The sequence below is a fragment of the Macrosteles quadrilineatus genome, unplaced genomic scaffold, assembly GCF_028750875.1.
Source record: "Macrosteles quadrilineatus isolate MER2022 unplaced genomic scaffold, UCM_ALF_1.0 Scaffold_5__1_contigs__length_97177068, whole genome shotgun sequence".
Classification (NCBI taxonomy): domain Eukaryota; kingdom Metazoa; phylum Arthropoda; class Insecta; order Hemiptera; family Cicadellidae; genus Macrosteles; species Macrosteles quadrilineatus.
In genome coordinates this window covers 62794526-62814861 of record NW_026542598.1, presented here as the reverse complement: position 1 = coordinate 62814861, position 20336 = coordinate 62794526, and the positions used below count along the sequence as shown (strand labels likewise).

The following is a 20336-nucleotide window of genomic DNA, read 5'->3' as shown; positions in this document are numbered from 1 at the left end:
CCCCGCCGCAGCAAACCTGCAGACTTAGGGAATTTCCATTTGCCTGATTGGATTTACACTAAAATGTCTCCTTAAAAATATCACATTTGTTCCCTATTTAAACAGAATTAGTTTGTCAAATACTTAGGTTTGCTGAAACAGGGAGGGTAAAAAAGTTTTTTTTAAATGTCAAATGTTAAAAGGTACTGTAGTTTAGTAAGAAATTAATGTATTTTCCAAATTTTATCAAAATATGTTCATAAACAAGCAAACTACAACAGTTGACTTATTCTCCATAAGAATAACATAGAAATTAAAAAATTACAATTTTTTTGAATTTTATCCGTAACAATTAGGCGCATAATAACGCTTCAATATACTAAATTATTTGTTTTTTAAGCTCTACAAAATGGTTTAGAAAGAAATTGTGAAATTTTGCGTTTTTAGGGTAAAAAATGGGAAAAACCTATTTTTACCCCATAAAACCCCCCATAAACCCCCGTTCCCATAGTCCGATCATGCTGGTTCGCGAACTCATTCAAGTTTATCCTGCCTTACACCTTCAAACCAAATTTTATCAAAATCGGACAAAAATCACTCAAGTTATTGTGCCCTCTGGGGACATCAAAATGAACAAGTAAATCGGTCCCAGGCCTAGGTCTTACCATGAGACCTACGGTAATAGCTACTTCCCTATAGGGAAATTCGCTAAAACGTGTTTGTTCGATGTTTGTAGTATTGTAAGATGTTAGGATAATTTTGTTTGTGTGTTTTAGTTGTATTGAGTAAAGATTAAAATCTTTACTCAAGATTAAAATAGATTAAAATCGACTCATAACAAACTAACTGTTAACTAAACATAATGCAGTTTCAATCTCCTCAACTTAACTCATTCTAATGGCATTTACGAATGATTGGATGAGTAATTATGATTCCATGTATTATAATTAATAATAGTATAATAGTGCATTTTAATGGTGTAATACTGTAATAATAGTGTATGTAATTATAATTAAGAAACTAAAAGTTTTGTTGTTTCTTGCACTTGATTTTTTTAAATGTTTTATAGGGTCAATTTTGCACTCATAGTCTGTTTATACTCATAAAAGTCTCATTACTGGAAATAGAACACTTGGTATTTGGAGAATCTTATGTGGCGATCTTTTTATTTGTTACCAACGATATGTTACTGGATGAACTATGCACTACTTACATGCACCCTCAGTTAAATCTAGTAATTGAATCGATAAAAAAGGTTGTCTTTATTAAAATAAATACATTTCCAGGGACCACCCGATCCTCTGTTTGCACGCTGCCGGCTGCACTGCCTCGCTGGGGTACTTCTGGATGACCAGAGAGCGCCCGCCTGCACCTGCACCAACCCCACCACCATCACCCGCCCCAACACCAAGCCCCTCCGTCAGCTCCTCGTCCAGCGACAGCCAAATCTTCTACCCTGCGAACGAGGAGCTGGACGTGAGTATTCATATTGATTGAGTTTACAAGCGTTAAAAGTGTAGTTTAATTTCTTAGGAAATTTTTTGCAAAAGATTGAGTTTAAGAATGGAAGTATCATGTAAAGAGTATCATAAAAACCAAAAACACTGTTCGATGAAACAGTAATAGATTGGATATTATTAATGCTATGTATTTAAAAGCAATGGCATGGGGTCTGCCAAGAGAAATATTTCAGATTTAAATACGGAAATTTGGCATAATATTATGTATAATAGCAGTATGAGTGAAAATAAATGTGGTTACTCATAATCAAAATACAAACTTTTAGACTTATATTTTTGAGTTTTCCAATGATTATTTTCTTACAATCTAAAGATTAAATTTCAAGTAAATTGATATATTTACTTGACATTTAATCCTTAGATTGTACGTCTCATATTAGAGGATAATCTCAAACAAAGATCCCTTCCATGAACGAGTCTAGCTGGTCTTTATTTAGTTGGAACTGAGAAGTATTCACTATGAGTTCAAGCCAGAAATACATTTTACTAATGTATGTGCAAATATGTTTACAGGACGTTTGGCCAGAGGTGCAGGTGCAGGGCCCCAGCGGGGACCATTAAGACACACAAGCTACAGAGACACAAGCACCCACGACCATCTAGGGTAACAGTGCAGCCGGACAGTAAGGAGGAGTGAACAAACAGGCTAAGGAAGAACCAAAGCGCGCAAAGAAGAAAAGAAAGGGCCATGCCCAAAAGGCGCAAAACACGAGCAAAGAAGAAAAGAAAGGGGCCATGCCCAAAAGGCGCAGAACACGCGCAATGAAGAAAAGAAAGGGGCCATGCCCAAAAGGCGCAGAACACGCGCAAAGGAGAAAAGAAAGGGGCCATGCCCAAAAGGCGTAGAACACGCGCAAAGAAGAAAAGAAAGGGGTAGAAAAACCCAGGCCGAAACACACAAAGAAAGAATTAATCGCATCTTAGGCTAGGGGATCATGTCCAAAAGGCGCAAAATATGCACAAAGAAGAAAAAAGAAAAGAAAGGGGCAACAACAAGAAACTTAAAAAAACTCAGGTCCAAACACAGGAAGAAAGTATAAATAGGACAAAATCTCTGGCAAAGGAATCATGCTCAAAATCCCAAGAAGGATGAGCAAAGGAGTCAAAAAACAAGAAAGGGGCAGCAACAAGAAACTTTAAAATCTTCGGGCGTAACACACAAAGAAATAAGACTAAATCTCAGGTGACAGCATCGTGCTTAAAAGTCATAGAAGGATGAGCAAAGAAGTTAAAAGCAAAGAACGGGGCAGCAACAAGTAACTAACCTATAAAGCAAACAAGATCAATAATTGACAAACCTCTGAATTTTTTATGTTGAAGAGTTACATTTGAAAAAATAAACTCGATTGCAATGAAATAAATCTCTTTTGTCTTGCTATGATATTTTGAGGTAAAAAAATTTATATTTAAGAGTTTTGAATTCTTCCTTTAAAAGTGAAAAATTTAAATTAAAAACCATTGGCACACTAAACTATAATAGCAACCCCCGCCACAGCAAACCTGCAGACTTAGTGAATTTCCAATTGACTGATTGGATTTACACTAAAATGTCTCCCTATTTAAATAAAATTAGTTTAACGAGTACTGTACTTAGGTTTGCTGCAACAGGGAGGGTTTAAAAAAGTGTCTTTTTAATGTAAAATGCTAATATGTACTTTAGTTTAGTAAAAAATTAATGTATTTTCCAAATTTGATAAAAATATATTCATAAACCAGCAAACTACAACAGTTGACTTATTCTCCATAAGAATAACATGGGCATTTTTAAATTACAATTTTTTTGAATTTTCTCCGTAACCATTAGGCTCATAATAACGCTTCAATATACTAAATTATTAGTTTTTTAAGCTCTACAAAATGGTTTAGAAATAAATTGTGAAATTTTGTGTTTTTAGGGTCAAAAATGGGAAAAACCTATTTTTACCCCATAAAACCCCCCATACACCCCCGTTCCCTTAGTCCGATCATCCTGGTTCACAAACTCATTCAAGTTTATCACACTTTACACCTTTAAACCAAATTTCATCAAAATCTGACTTGGGCTGACTTGTTTGTGGCAGAGCTTGGTGGGACACAATAGGTGGCTTAGGCTGACAGAATTGGTGTGTTTTTTGTGTTGCACTTCAAATCAGACGCGCACTTTGATACTTTCTTGCTGACTTTAGTCAGCCAGGTTGGCACTGCTGTGTGGCTCGCACCAACAATTGTCAGCATTGGGCCACTATAACTTAGCTGATGACAAGGCTAGTTGTTCATATTAATTTCATCAAATTACATATCTAAACTGGTCGCTCTCCCCTTTTTACTTTCTCCCCCTATACCATAGTATATGGAGAAAGTATTGTTTTCGTAAAAATTTTCGAGTTTGAGTTTTGAGTAGATATATTTGTTTTGGGTCCCCCTGGACTCAAAAAAGTGGTTTTCGAAGTGATGTCTGTGTGTGCGTGTGTCTGTGTGTCTGGATGTGTACAGAGCTAGGGACTACACCTGTGGTCCGATTTCGACGAAATTTGGTATGTAGGTTCTAATCCATGGTATCTCCAGGCGTTTTTTTAAATTTTTTTGAAATTTTGATTTTTAATGGGGATTTTCCCATAAAACCCCATAAAAAACCGGAAAAATCGAATTTTCTCAAAAATGGCCCGAACGATTTTGATAATTTAGTATGCTGTAGCCCTTTAAATTCTGAACAAAATGGTACAAATTCCATTTCTCTAAAAATTACGGTTCAAAAGTTGTGGTAAATTATGTTATTTTCCCATAAAAACCCCATAAAATAACGAAAAATAGGATTTTAGAAAAAAAAATCCGGTTTTAATTTAACATAGTATGTTATGGTCCTTAACACGTTCACTGCTAATGACGCACTTGTGCGTCATAAGTATATTAGCAGATATATAATACATGATGTATATAATTACATACAGTAATATATTTTAATCCACAATTTATAGTATAAAATTTATTTAATTAAAGATATATTGTCACTCAATTAACATGATCATGTTAATGTTTATGTTTTTTAGCCATTTATAAAAGTATTACATATCATTAGCAGTGAATGTGTTAAAGTTTTGATAGTTTTTTCATTTAAAAAAAAATTAATTTTTTATGGGAATTTTCCCATAAAACCCCATAAAATAACGGAAAAATAGGATTTTCCCAAAAACGGCCCGAACGATTTTGATAAAAATTTGGTATGTTATAGTCTTTTATATTCTAAACAAAATGGTACAAATCCCATTTCTGTAAAAATTACGGTTCAAATGTTATTGTAAATTATGTTATTTGCCCATAAAAAAACCCATAAAATAACGGAAAAATCGGATTTTCACAAAACTGGCCCAAAACGATTTTGATAAAAATTTTGTATGTAGTCCTTTAAATTCTTTACAAGATTATACTAATCCCAATTCCGTATATTTACTCTCACCGCTTACACAATAGGCCTATGATAAAGGTTGTTGACAAACTTATGGGAGAAAGTATGTGTCAGAATGCTGATACCGTTTATTTGTACTTGGCCAAGCATAAAATATTTGGCGAGTAGGGAGCTACTTGTGTTGGTATATGCCAATTTTCGAGCATCAGGAGCTGTCCACACATTTGTCAGTTGCTGAGTAGTATATTATTTTATTTGTTTTGGGAATGAATATTTGTCAAAAAGGACGAAGTTGTAACATTTGCACTGAAGGACAAGTAGACAATCACCCATCCACACTGGTCGAGATCAATGAACATTTTCTCGGGATCGATGGGTTATGCACGTGTTAGTACGTTAACATGTTATATCCATAACCACATGCTGTGGATGTTATTTGATAATATTGTTTCCATGGATTTTACTCAATCAACCAATCTTTAGATAGAAACTAAACTACTTAACAGGAGGAAGAATTGAGTGCATATGGGTTCCCAATTATGAATAATAGATGCAGGTGAGCAAGTAAGTTACTTTCGGTTAGAACACAAGAGAAGCTCCAAAAAGAAAGAAAGCTCCATTTATGGTTTTAGTTTAAAAATAAACCAATTTCTAGATTGTGTTTAAAGTTAACAATCAAGTTGAAGTTCAATTAGAACATTTTTCTGTGGAATTCTAACAAAAATACCTACTGTAGAAGAATAAATTAACTGTCAACTCATACATTCTACACTGTACCATATTCATATTCTTCATTTCTGGGTGTTGCCTTCCGGGTTACTTAACAATTAATGAATTTCTAATCTAGAGGTTAATAAATAGGTACCATAATGCCAACATAATCCATGGTAGTCTTAATGGCTACTGGTTTTGACACATTTATCAAATCCTGTCTTAGCTAGATCTTTTATGCAACTCAAGAGAACAAAACAAACATGTATCAACTAGCTGTAAGATGTCGGTTTGTTTTGAACCTGCAGTGGCGCTGATAGTTTTATGGCCATACAGTGTTATTTGTACGTACAAGTGTTAGTGTTTGCTTGTGTTCCTTTTTGTTATTTATTTGTCTCGTTTATGTGTTTTGAAGACTTTAAGAGTATGCCGATGACGTCAAAGGCCTCATCGCTACACGCAACAATTACCAACTAGCTCAACGGCCCAACTGAAAATGAACTATGTAATGCAAGTCCTAAATGCCTGGATGGCTGAATGGTCTGTCGCTTGCTTTGAGCAAGACAGATATCGTCATCCTTCAGAAGTATCAGTTTGACACCATCGTTCAGCTACAAGTGGGAAATGCAGTTGTCCAAACTACTTGAACTGCCAGGAACCTTGGTGTCAAGGTGCACAAAAGTTTGAGCTGGGACTAGATCTTCTGTACAGATGATAAGGCTGCTATAAGTGTCCCTCCTCTTAGTATACTTATTAAGGCCAATGTTGGCTTAGATGTCTGTAGTAATCCAGTGTGCAATTCTTTACGGTTCTGAGCTGTGAGTAGACACTCAACAAAGAAATGTATTAGTTAAGGCTTGCACGAGTGCAGCGTCGGACGGCACTATACAACATTTAATGTAATATTGATATTGTAATGTAATATAACATTTTATTGCTGGAGTCACTTCTCTTCATCAAGCCCTTGGAAGCAGAGAATACAAGCTACTAGAGACATAAAAGCTGAGTTGGTAAGGACGCTGCAAAAACTTAAGACCGCCCCCGCACTTTGGAGACATGGCACGAGAGCTGGGAACAGGAGACTCAAGGTCAATGGACTGCTAGAATCACAAGGCAGGTCTAACCGTAGGTGGAACGGCAGTATGGCGAGTTTTGGTATTAGCTCAATGCCAGGGTCATGGCAATTTCCAATTGTACCTGAACTTGATGGGCAAGTGCTGGTTCATCTAAACTGCATTTACTGCCCTGGTGTTCCCACATGCTCTTCTGCTGCCCATGTTGGGATATGCTCCGCCTGGAGATCACTCAACATCCTAGGGTGCTTTCGGTTCAATCTGTTTGTAAGAGTATGATGCAGGGTGAGGGAAAACTAGGACAAGCAGTCATACTTTGTTCAGAACTTCCTCCAAGCCAAAAATAACAACCTAAATCGGATTTTAGTCTAGGTTGTGTAATAAACTACCTAATGGCTAGACATAGCAGTGTGCACTCTTAGGGCATTGGCAAAACTTGGCCTAGTTCTGATTAAATGCACCAGGTGTTCCCAGGCTAAATTTCTATGGTTATGGCCACATATGTAGTATTTTTCGCTTTTAAACCAAGTTATTTTATTTCCTGAGAACTGGAATTACTTACAAAAACTATAATAGTGTATTTTGGAATGACACAAACTGGGACTATGCAAAGAGTCGGGTGAACTATGGCTGCTAAGCCCAGTTCTGAAACATCAAGACTTTTCTAATTATGAAACCAGGGACCTAATTGTATGGCGAGCACTATAACCATTCAGCTAGCCAGCTATTTTTAACTGTTTATAATAACTTTACTATTTAGGAATATTTGTTTCCAGGGAAACATTGGTTGAAACAAAATTTAAATTGTAAAGAAGATGACTTGACAGTTGGATGCAGTCTAATTCTTGGCTTTGTATAGACAGAGGATTCACCAGACTGTGAGTAACCCTGGGAGAAAATTAAATTAGAAATTTCAAAATAATCGTAAAAATTTAAATGAAAAATGGGATTAATTTTCTTTAGTAGAAATAGAGACTTGAGTTTAATATACCGGTAATAGTAAAGTGGATATAATGCAGTATGGTTTGGTAACAAGTAGAGTAGAGATATTAAAAGGGTTGAGAGCAATATGAAATGTCATCTATCATGGACATTTTCTGTAGCTTACTGAAGAATAAAACATACAGCTACAATTATTCCATCCAGTTGATGGTATAATTTATTGTATTGATTGTAGATGTACCAGTACTTAAATAAATATAATTTAGCTCCTATAGCTATCAGAACTTAGCTAAGGTTAAGGCTAACCAAAATAATAATGTTTTGATGTTAATTTTGATTTTTATGTATTGCACATGTGATGCCAGCATAAAAATCTGTGTGGTCTTCATCAATAATCGAAAACCCTTATGTTGCCTGATCTTGTGAACTTATTTTTAGCTCAGTACTCACATTTAATATGCATTTAAAGCAAATTTTCCAGGTGAATAATTGGACAACCTTTCATGGGGGGCATGGCATGAATTGAAATTGTTAGTAATCTATTTTTAGAGATCTCATTAAAAATCACTAAAAAAACTAACCATTAAGGTTAAATAAGAATAACTGTTAAGCTTCATTGCAGGGATAATAACTTACTCGATTAGGTTTACTATAGTTATTTTTACTATTAATCCATTAGCCATATGCCATATTTCACCACGATATGGTCGTACTATAGTAACCCACTGACTTTTGAGTAATGTGTTGTATGTAACCTATGAGCACTAGTGCTACCAGGTACTTAGAGTGGCAATCATATTTTTTTCTCAACTTTGTTTCGTTAATTTTAAGTGTAGGTAGTAGATAGCTGTAATGGTCACACGCATGTATTATTACGTCATATTTTTTTGGCCATCTGTAAAAAATTGCAATGTACAATGTAAAATGGTGTTTGCCGTATATAAATAAATAAATCTACCTGTTTGGTCAAAGGTAGCATAGCTCAGCTGGCTTAGGCGTTGATATGACAAGTGAAGTGTTGAGGTCTTTCTACTGTAGGCGAGAGTTAAGAAGTCCTCTGAGCCAAAGCGAATGCAGCAATGTTTGTGTGTTGCCGTGCGGTATTTGCAGGTGCTCTTTTGGTTTTAACGCAGTGGATGTGAGCCCTGACAGCCGCGTGGAACATGAGTAACCCGCTCGGCCCACCTAGATCTCAAGTAGCAAGCGCCTGCATTTTTAGAATAGGCCAGGGCTCAGAGGACTTCTTAACTCTCGCCTACAGTACATGCACGGGTTCAAATCCCTGTACAGCTCCATATTGAATTGGCTACTGTGTGGCTTAGCTGGAGTGGAAATAGACCCCAAATAGACAATGTCCCACTTGGGTGGAAGTTGACAACATTAGTGAGTTTAATAAGGATTGCACACAGCTCTTGTTTTGCTTTACATTGGTAGAGAGGATCTGATACGTTATAGAGATCTCATTTAAAGCATACTAAAAAACTAATCATTAATTTTAAATGAAAATTACATTGTTAAACTTAACTGCAGGAATATTAACTTTATTAGGTTTACCATTGTAATTTCCCTGTTTAGCCTTTGAACCAACACAGTTTTAATGTAGTAATCAAAACAATTAAGTCATAATTTTGGGTCCAGCCACCTTCTTGAAGAATTTCAAGGGTCTCAACAAAGTGGAGGAAAAGTAAGTATTTATGATCATTCTTCAGCAATTTAATTTAAATTATAATAACTAGTATAGTATGATTAAGATATAAAAAAAGAATCATAAAGACAATATTACAATTTCTAAAAATGATTTCACAAAGTAAAGGAAATACTTCCTAAAAAGAATTTTATAACAGTTTGTGATTACCTTTCAAGAATACAAATTTGTTCTTAAACTAGATCAAAGGTTTTTACCATACACTACTTTTGTAGTGACCAGGGCTGCATTAAGTGTCAGTGAAGCCCTGGCCAACCCAAAAGCAGTGCCCACTTTTTCCTAGTGTGGGCGGGCGGTGGTTGGGGGGCATGCCCAGTCTGACCATTTATAAAAGCGGGCCTGGTAGTGACATTTTTATATCGTTGATAAACACCATTGCAAAAACATTTTACATGCCTCAGTTTTATAAATATATGTTCAATTTTAAACAATGTGTCGTATCAAAGAACTATTTTTAATTTATTTTAATTCAAGGTAATACTTAAACCATATTTTAACCATGTAATTGATGTTCAGATGTTCCAGTTGTCCTGGTGAGAAGACTTGTTTTGCTGTGCCAAGAAGCAATTAATTGGAGTTGTTCTTTTGCATCTGTCTTAAAGTAGGGGTGAATTGTTTCTCATCAAAAGAATCTCAATCAGTACATACATCCAATAGCAAGTGGATTGATAATATTTTTTACGGTCAGAAAATTTGTTATGAAAAAAGTTCAAGATTACAAAAATTAACTAAAACAGGTCCTTAGTACTTCCGCCTTTGACAGGGCTGGGAAAAATGTGTTAGGCTAGACAGGGAAATGGGAATAAAAAATGTAGGTTAGAGGGGGGTTTAAGGGGGGAGGGTTCAATTGACTCAGGGACGAGGGCTTACTAATAATATTAGATTAGTCAGGACCAGGGTTATTGGGTGAGGTAGGTTAGAGGGGGGCATCAAAAGTCGGAAGTTTCTAAAGACCTGTATACTTATTGACTTACTAACTGAGATAGTCATCACCCCACTTCTACAGAATTCTCCTCATCAGGCCCTAACTTTCTCATATATGAGTGAAAATTTAAAAACGTACGTTTTCATGTCCCTGGCCTTTTACTTCGCAGCTACTGGATTTGTAGTTTATTATTATGTATTTTAATATTTTTTGGGATGGGGGCAACTGCAACATGTTACACACATTTATTTGGTTTTAAATAGGTTCTAGGTATTTTTTTCGTATTTTTAAAGTCTCGAAATTCACGACCATGACGTGTCCCTAGGGTACATTTTCCAACTTTCACGCTGTTTTTAGACTAATTATTCATGCAGCAATATATAAAGCCATATTTTTATGTCATCAATGGTTATTAAACTTACAAAAAAGGAGCATATTATAATTTTATTGTCATTGCAAACTGACTACCATGACATAATAAGTCTGTCCCTCGATTTGGCGTCACGACCATTTGGGAAAATTTTTCAACTTTGGAGCACGACAGTGGCAAGCCTGGCGTTGATGGAGTCAGTTGGTTTTAGAGACTAGTTCGGGGTGTACGTCAGGATTGTAGTGCCGGTCGTTTCGAGTTGAAAGGAGGAATTACAAGATTAATACAGGAAAGGTTGTGGTTTTTGTAATTTTGGTGTGTCCATGACCGTACATAGTCATTCGATGAAGTAGACATGGTGTTAATTTTTGTTTATAAGATATTTCAATTGCTAGATTAACCTAGAAGTCCACTTTGTATCCTCGAACATGAGGTGCAGAGCTACCGCCAGAACAGAGCCAAATAACACGTAATTTCACGACCAAAGTTTCACGACCATCGCGGGTTTTTTCACGACCTATCCAGCCTTATGGATTATAGTGTGTTTGGTCGTGACAATAACTTTAATATAATTGTAATTTGAACAGTTTAGTTCAATTGAAACACATATTTTTATTATAACTAATAGTATAATTAAAGGATTGTTTAGAAAGATTTAGATTTTTTTATAAAATTCACGACCGTACCGCTTGTCCCTGACCATCACGTTTATGATTTCTGTCATAAAAATTTCAAAAATTAAAATATCGTCATATTTCAATGTTTTATACACAAAAGAAGCACGCCTCAATGCAAACATAACGATTTTTCGGGTCTCAGGTAAGTTTTTTCGGAGTTATACAAACTTAAAAAGATATTATTGGCTTTTTTTCAATTTTTTTGAGTTTTTTATTTTTTTCTAGAAAAACCAAATATACTAAAAGCTCAGTGACCTTTTTAATGTATAATGGTCATAAAAGTAAATTAGTTTATAGCAAAACATAGTTATAAAAATAATATTAACTATTTTTAATATTCATTTAAACGTCTGTTATGGTCGTGACAGGATTTTGTGTTTTTCCACTAAAGATGCTCTTTAAAAAAAAAACTACCAAAGATATTGCGTTACCATGGACATTTTATGAAACTTCAAATGTTAATGAAATCAAAAAAATAATAAAAGTTTTGAAAAAAGGGGAAAAAAATTTGCAAAGTGTGTTTCCTGAAAACGTACGTTTTTAAATTTTCACTCATATATGATCCCACCATCTTGTTTTTGGCTTATCAATTGGTCTTTCTGCCTTCAGGAACATTTCTCAAATGTTTTCATTGTTGAGTTCTTTTCATTCTACAAAATGTGTCCGTCCAACATAACTGCTAAGAGTGCAAGGAATTGTCTTGGGTTACTTTTGTTGAAAGAACTATTGATGTTTTTTTCCTCAGGTTTCCTATTGGGGTCTTTTTTGGAGGAGGGACAAATGGTTTCTCGGTAACGGATCTATAAGTACAGCCCTACATCTGATTTGATGTGTCTTTTTCATAGAGAATTTTGTTATAAAAGAAATTTAAGGTCACAAATGTAAAATATAAAACAGGTCCTTAGTACTTCCATCTTAGACAGGGCAGGGAAAAATGTATTAGGCTAGACAGGGACGTGGGAATTTAAAAATGTAGGTTAGAGGGGGGTTTAAGGGGGGAGGGTTTGATTGACTCAGGGACAAGGGCTGAATCATGCTAGGATAGCCAGGGCCAGGGTTATGGGGTTATAGGTCAGAGGGGGGCATCGATGGTTGGAAGTTTAAATGACCTGTAAACTTACTTATTTACTACTGAAATGACCACCCTACCCCATTTACCCTTTAGGAATATTTCTCAATGTGGTTTTTTACTATTGAGTTTTCTTTCCCCAAAATATGTCTAGTCCAATATAACCAGGACGTGATTGAGCCATGCGAATACTTATGAAGTTAAACGGGGCAAAGCCCGCAGGTACAGCCAGTTCATAGATAATAGATAATTTTGATATAAAAGTCACTCAAGGTCACAAAACTTACATTAAATATTTAGGAATTAGACAGGTCCTTAGGACTTTTGCCTTTGACAGGGCTGGGAAAAATCTATTAGGCTAGACAGGGAAAGGGAATTTAAAAAATGTAGGTTGGAGGGGCCCTTCAGGAAACAAGAAAGACAGAAGTAGGGATTAAGATAGGAACAAACATAAACTTGCTAGCTTTTGCAGATGACATAGTATTAATTACACATAATATAGAAGAAATGAAAGATGTAACAAAAATGCTTATTGAACATACAAGAAAAATGGGGCTATACATAAATGAAGAGAAACCCAAGTTTATGACATATGGAAGAAAATTAGATAATGACCAACCAAGATACCAAAATAACAACTACATTGAAATTGAAGAGTATAAATTTGAAAAAGTAACAAATTTCAAGTATTAGGGAGTCATCCTCACCAGCGATAATGATGAAGAGCTAGAAATACAAAATAGATTAAACCTAGTACAAACAAGTTTTTCGATCTGTCACAAGTTACTAACTTCAAAAATAATATCCCACACCACCAAACTCAGGATTTATAAGACAATCATCAGACCAGTTCTCCTGTATGGTTCAGAAAATTGGATCTTAAGCAAGAAATCAGAAAGGAAAGCTATTGTATTTGAGAACAAGATTTTGAGGAAAGTGTACGGACCGATTTTTGAGGATGGACAATGGAGATTGAGACATAATTGGGAACTTAGAGAATTATTTAAGGATCCGGATATTGTCGCTGAGGTACGGAGCAGAAGACTGAGATGGGCAGGGCATATTCTAAGAAAAGATGACAACTCCCTATCAAAGAACATCTTGAGGAATAACCCAGAAGGTAGAAGACCCCTTGGAAGACCGAAACTTAGATGGTTCGACCAAGTGGAGAAAGACCTGAGGAAGTTAGGGAGAAGGAAGGAAGATGCAAGAACCAGAGACCTATGGAGGCAGTGTGTTGGGGAGGCCAAGTACCATCTAGGGTACCAGTGGCCACAGCAGTAAGTAAGTAAGTAAGGTTAGAGGGGGGTTTAAGGGGGGAGGGATTTTTTACTCAGGTACATGGGCTGATTAATGGTAGGTTAGTAAGGGCCAGGGTTATGGGGTTATAGGTCAGAGGGGGGCAGCAAAAGTCAAAAGTTCTAATGACCAGTCTTTTTTTTGCTTACTTATTACTGAAATCACCACTCGTACTACAATCAGTATTTAACCTCATCAAAACTGCCTCTACTGTGGTTTCGGTCTGCAACATTGTCTTCATTGAGCCCCACATTTCTCAATCCTTATAACTCTCTGAACCTGGTCCTACCATCATGCTTGTCTTCTGCCTTCAGGACAGTTCCTCATGTATTTTTTATATTGAACTGTTGTCTTTCCTCAAAATGTGTCCAGTCGAATATTACCTCTAGCTTTTAATCCATCCCACAAAATCTGGAACTTGATTTGTATATGTTTTGTATTTCCTATATTAGAGTGAAAGGAATAATTGTTTTGAGTTATTTTTGTTGATAGACTCTTCCGAGGTTTTTTATCCACAAGGTTTTCTGCGGTATCTGTCGTAGAGTAGGGACAAATGATTTATTTACAGTCAATTGAATCTACATCTTTTCATACATCTAAAAGGAGGGGAACTTATAGCTTTCTCAGTGATAGGGGCATTTAATTTTATGTTGTTAAAATTAAAATTTAATATTTAATATTTATATATTTGTTTTACATTTTGTTTATAATCAAACAGGTCCTTAGTACTTCCGTCTTTGACAGGGCTGGGGAAAATATTTTAGGCTAGACAGGGACATGGGAATTTAAAAAATGTAGGTTAGAGGGGGGTTTAAGGAGGGAGGGTTTTTTTGAGTCAGGGACAAGGGCTGAATAATGGTAGGTTAGTCAGGGCCAGGGTTATGGGGTGTAATAGGTCAGAGGGGGGCAGCGAAAGTCGGAAGATCTAATGACCTGTCCTATTTAATTACTTAAAAAAGTGGCCACTGGCTAAAATGGTTTAGAGTTGTTTTTTTTCTGTGTATTGGTTGAAAGAAATTTTTAGAATGTCCATCCAGGGGTATTTAAGAAAGTTATTGTCGAACGAGAGTGAAAGGTGAGGTTGGGTCAATGAATCTTTGCTCATACATCAATCAGGTTGGAAAGTAGGTTCATAGGGTTTTCTAAGGGTTTGTGTAGAGGTGTTTTAGGGCTGTTGGGACGTAGGGGGGGGGGGGGTTTCTAGTCAACTGATATTCTGGAAGAGATAATCATCATGGCTGCATTGTGTGGAGGGTCAAGGAGGTTGAAGACAAGAAAATAAGAGACAGAGTCAAGAAAAACTTTGACAACAGAAGAGGCGTCAAAAAACTTCCACCTTTAGCAGTAGGAGAGAGGATCTGGGTTAAAGATATAAGTGCGAATGGAACCATAAGAACTACATGCAATCTACCTCGATCCTGCATAGTATCATTGAGTAATGGGAATGATGTAAGACGAAGACGAAACAGATGGCATCTCATTCCCCTACCAAGAAAAGAGAATGGAGTCAGAGAAGGGGCTATCCTGAGCACCACAAGAGGTTTGTAAAATTACAAACTCTTAGGCTATAACCTTAATTATTTTTGTAATAAGCCCTAAATGTCCTCTCAATATGATCAGCATTATTCAGGTACGTACAAGTTTATTTCAAGAAGTTGGCTGGATATTGGGTAAACTGTGTTGGTTCAAAGTGCACAACAATAGTTGGGCTAAGTTTGGAATTAGAAATACTATTAATTAAGTTTATATGTAGGATAAGGCAACAATTTTAAAACAAAATAGAGTACTTTTTAATTTAGCTAAAAAATGTAACTATGTAAATTATTTCCTAGTTTTTTTACAAAAACGAATAGACAAAAAGAATTAAATATAGACTGTCAGCTGTGTTGCGGTTACCATAGGTTCTGGTGCACACCGCTGGGAGCGCCATGTGATTACATAGCGCATACACCGTAACTACATGGCGCTCCCAGGGGTGTGCGCCATAACCTATGGTAACCGCAGTACGGCTGACAGTCTTTATTTAATTATTTTTGTCTGTAGTACAATGTAAAAAGCAACAAGGAAGACAACTTTTTCATTTAAAACTAGTGTACCTGTTGCTCGAATTCGAGCAATTGCGAAGCATTACAGGCGTTATTTTAAAACGAATAACAGTCATAATTTCCGATGACTTTATAAGAGTCGACTCAAAGATTATGGAAATACTCAAGATGTACACAGCAGTTAGATATAATCAAAATTTTTTGTAAATATCTTATCTTTTTTCAAAAGCTGACCTTGTGTTTTAGTCTTTTCTACAAATTTTCCCCACTCATAGCCACATTAGGTTGTCTATAATAACGATTATAAACTAAAAAAACAAACATTTTTTTTCTATTGTAATCTCCAAGAAGTGGTAAAAAAGGCAGAAACCAACCCAAACAATAGATATAAGTTAACTCCATAAGAAATAATTACTGTGAGTTACTGTGATATTAGGATTTTCCACTGATTTGGTAATAGAACATTATATTGCAAAACATGGCACGTTTCAGAAGAAAATCGATTTTAAAATCAGAAAAAAAACCATTCCAAATACTTAGTTTAGACAAATTTAGTAAATCACAATTTAAATATTAATAGCTGTTTCATTCAAAAGTAGTGTAAATGTATGCATATGGTCGTAATGTAAACACATCTGAAGAGGGAACTTTAAAGGCCTCTGGGGCAGAGCCCCAAGGGAATTTACCTTGTTTCTCTTTTGATGGCTCATCTACAGACTAAGACTTCTCTTTAGAGACCCCTACCAAGTTTCTACGCCCAGCCTTTCTCTGTAATTAGCTGTGACAAAACCCCGTTTTTCCTCCATAAGAATAACATAGGATGGGAATTTAAAGGCCACTGGGGCAGAGCCCCAAAGGAATTTAGACACATTTTAGCACCTCTGCTTACACCAATTGTGGGTGTTTTCCTAACTTACTGAGATACAATAATGCTTATTCAAACAAAAATTGTAGATTACATATCCTCCAGCCTTATAGTTTTTTCATCCTTATTGAGGAATTGAAAACTATTGTTACAGTATTTTTTTATCAGGTATAAGTAGAGACTGCTGTGTCCTTTAAAACCTACATACCTTAAAACTAAAAATTGTATTTAATTGTAATAGTAAACTTTTACACTGTCATAAAATGATTGAAAATAATATAGCCAACATCAGCTACTCAAAATTAACCCAAATTGAATACAAGCCTAATCAGCCTTAAGGGCTTCATAATTTACAAGAAAGGTGAAATTCTTGCAGTATTTAAAGTCTATGATAGTTTGTAAAATTGCATCCCTCTGTTACTGACATACCTTTTACCTTCTTGTTGAAATGAGTAACTTTTCTGTGTTAAGTCTAGTGAAGTCAATCACAGATTAAATATTACTGGGTCGTACAGCGTAGGGTCAAAGAAAACATGCTAATCTATAAGTATAGATTGTTTATTTTAACTAATACTTAATTATAATACTATTTGCATTGCACATTATGTATGTATTCATTAGGCTACAGTATATCACTAAGACAAAATAGGTATGTTAAGACTCGGGTTTACAAAATGGCAACCTCTAATGCTAGATGTTGTATAAATATTTTGGCAATAACATAAATACAACTAAAATGTCTAATGGAATTGGTCTAGCTTTTTTAATTTACTTCCATTACATTTTCCATCCATCTAATTCAAAATAAATAAAGCTGTTTCCACACCCTAATGTGAGGGCTGTCTGTAGATTAAGGTCTGTATCAAGCTCCTGTCGCAGCCAGCAAGGCTAGAACAAATCTGAGACCAACGCCATGTTGTTTACTTCATACACTACTATTTCAGGCATTTTCCATCCCAATTTACTGTTGTACTTAATAGTCTTAAGAGATGTCCCCTATCATTAGGCAGTGTCTTATTCTTACACTGTAATTCAAGAGCGAAATTCCATTACTTTGAATAGTGTCTCAAACGAGACTGATGAACAACCTTGATAACAACCATGATGCATCCGGCCGACATCATTTCAACCTCCACGAAACTCACTTCGCTCCTTACACGAATTGTTTACATCTTAACACTTTACTCCATGCTTGTAACCGTCAACTGAGGTTGTACATCAATAGTGTTGCTTCCTTAGACCAGTGTTTCCCAACCTTTTTTACTGGTGTACCACTTCACTAGACCAAAAAATGTCACGTACCACCTAGTCGTGAAGTATGAATACCTAGTTAACTATGGAAAAATCTTTAATATTGTGTAAACCTAACTAATCTTTACAACCAAAAGGATGAAATATAAAATTCTGTGTAGTGTTGCAACATTTAATGAATTACAGTAAAATGAACAAGAAACAAGCTCTAGATATGACACATAGGCCTATTGCAACAAAAAATGGAAAAGACAACAGAATACAAAAAAACGTCAATGAGAAGGTTGAGCTTGAATTTTGGAAGCTAGCTTTGGAATGTCTGGTCGAAGATTGCTTAGCCTTAAACGGAGATCATTTTCCACATTTAGAAGTCTGTTTCGATATTTGTTCTTAAGGTACACAAGAGATGAAAAGGCTGTCTCACACAGGTATGAAGTTGAAAATGGAAGCAAAAATTTAACTGCTTTGTCAGCTACTTGTCCGTAATCCACACGCCTTTCGACCCAGAAGTCCACAAGCATCATTCTTGAAAATTGTTGCCGAAGTTCCGAATCACAGTTTAGTTCAAACAACTGTTCTTTTTCTGGTGCAGTCAAGTTGTCTGGTGCCATTTCTATCTCTGCAAACGGGTTTTGGATCCAGGAATATTCATTCAAGTCCTCAGGAAAGTAAAGGTTGTAGCTGTTAATTAAGCTGAGACAATGGTTTTTAATGTCAGCCAGAAATTCAGGACTAAGTTGGATGTCATTTTCGTCAACAAAACTCTCAAGAGTAGGAAACAGTGAAATCTTTTTTTCTTCTGCTTCTTTCGCTCCTTGGTTCAGCTTCTTTTTCATTGCAGATACTTTGTCATTAACTCGAAAAGGGGTGTTGTTATTTCCTTGCAAACTTTGGTTGAGTTCGTTGAGCTTTGAAAATATTTCTGCCAGATACACCAACCTACTCATCCACAGTTCATCTGCGAAGCAGTCCTTAAATTCAAAGTTTTTGTCGGACAAAAATACAAAAACCTCATTGCGTAGCTCAAACAGACGAGTCAAAACCTTTCCTCTCGATAGCCATCTGACCTCGGTGTGTAGCAATAGCTGTCTGTGCAAACTACCCATATCATCACACAGTATTGCAAACAAACGAGAATGTAAAGCACGTGCCTTGATAAAATTTACTGTTTTAACAGCTTGGCTTAAAACCTTCTTTAGGCTCTCAGGGCAATTTTTGCTTACCAAAGCCTCTCGATGCAAACAACAGTGAGTGAATGTTGCTTGGGTGGCTACTTGTTTTACTCTAGCCACAACCCCAGAGTGGCGACCTACCATTGCGGCGGCTCCGTCAGTACAAAGTCCCACGCACTTGTTCCAATCCAGATCATGCTCATTTATAAAACCATTTAATTTAACAAAAATGTCTTCACCAGTTGTATGTGTCGGTAATATCTCACAAAATAACATGTCTTCATTTACCCTGTTACTGTCTTCATATCTAACATAACACAGCAAATTCGGCATATTTGTAATGTCTGTTGTTTCGTCAATTTGCAGTGAAAAATATGGACTCTTCTTTATTTTCTCGATTAACATGCGTTTGACATCTAACGCCATGTCTTTTACTCTTCGTGTTACCGTGTTGTTAGATAACGACACAACATCAAGCAGCTTTGCTTCTTTTTCTCCTAAAATTGAAGAAACCATATCTTTGGCAGCAGGTAGGATTAAGGATTCACCAATCGTATGTGGTTTAGCTTCTTGAGCAATTCTTAAACTTACTTTGTACGATGCTTCAACTGCTCGAGTGTTAAGAGATGAAAATGAGCTCATTGTGTTTTTGCTACCTTTAAGCTCACTTTCTTTATTTTTAAAATAAGCCACAGGTTTCCCTTTTAAATTATGGTGTTTTGTATTGAAATGCCTCATGAGAAGGGACGGTTTCATACTATGTTTGGATAATGTTTCCATACAAATAACACACTGTGGAGTAGGCTCATTTAAATCCCCAGTGTAAGTAAACCCAAAAGCTAAATAACTAGGGTCGTACTTTCGTCTGATCTCTTTTTTAATTACCTTAGCTGTACTTTTGGATGACTGAGTAGGCCTACTAGTCGGGGCTACATCACGTTCAGTAGGCGTGTCCGTACCTTCAGAACTACTGCCAACAGTTTTCATATCACTTTGAATAGTTTTAGACCCATAAGAACTGGTTGAAGGACCACCAACAGTGTTCAATTCACTCTCACTAATTTTGAAAACTTTAGGTTGAGAACTACTGGTTGAAGGACCAGGTTGACTTCGTTTTAAAAACTTATCCATATCAACAGCGTACCGTAAGCACAAAGGAAACTAACCTCAAACAAATACACAGTGAATCACACAGTGAATTCCACTAAACTGACACTGACAGAAATAGAGTAGCGACTGACTAGTGAGCGACTACAGAGGTCAATGAACTGTGGTGGGGAATCGCAGCGCTGACGAGCCGAGTGCCGAGCCATCCCGATCATTTCCGAATCCGTGCATGTACTGTACTCGT

General features: G+C 36.0%; 1 protein-coding gene across 1 annotated transcript; it reads right to left on the bottom strand.

The window, feature by feature from the left end:
* Positions 1-18085: 18085 nt before the first annotated feature.
* On the bottom strand, positions 18086-20116 carry LOC128995645 (zinc finger BED domain-containing protein 5-like). The gene has a single exon (XM_054420662.1). The coding sequence runs from the start codon at positions 20114-20116 to the stop codon at positions 18086-18088; it is 2031 nt and encodes a 676-aa protein (XP_054276637.1).
* Positions 20117-20336: the final 220 nt, after the last annotated feature.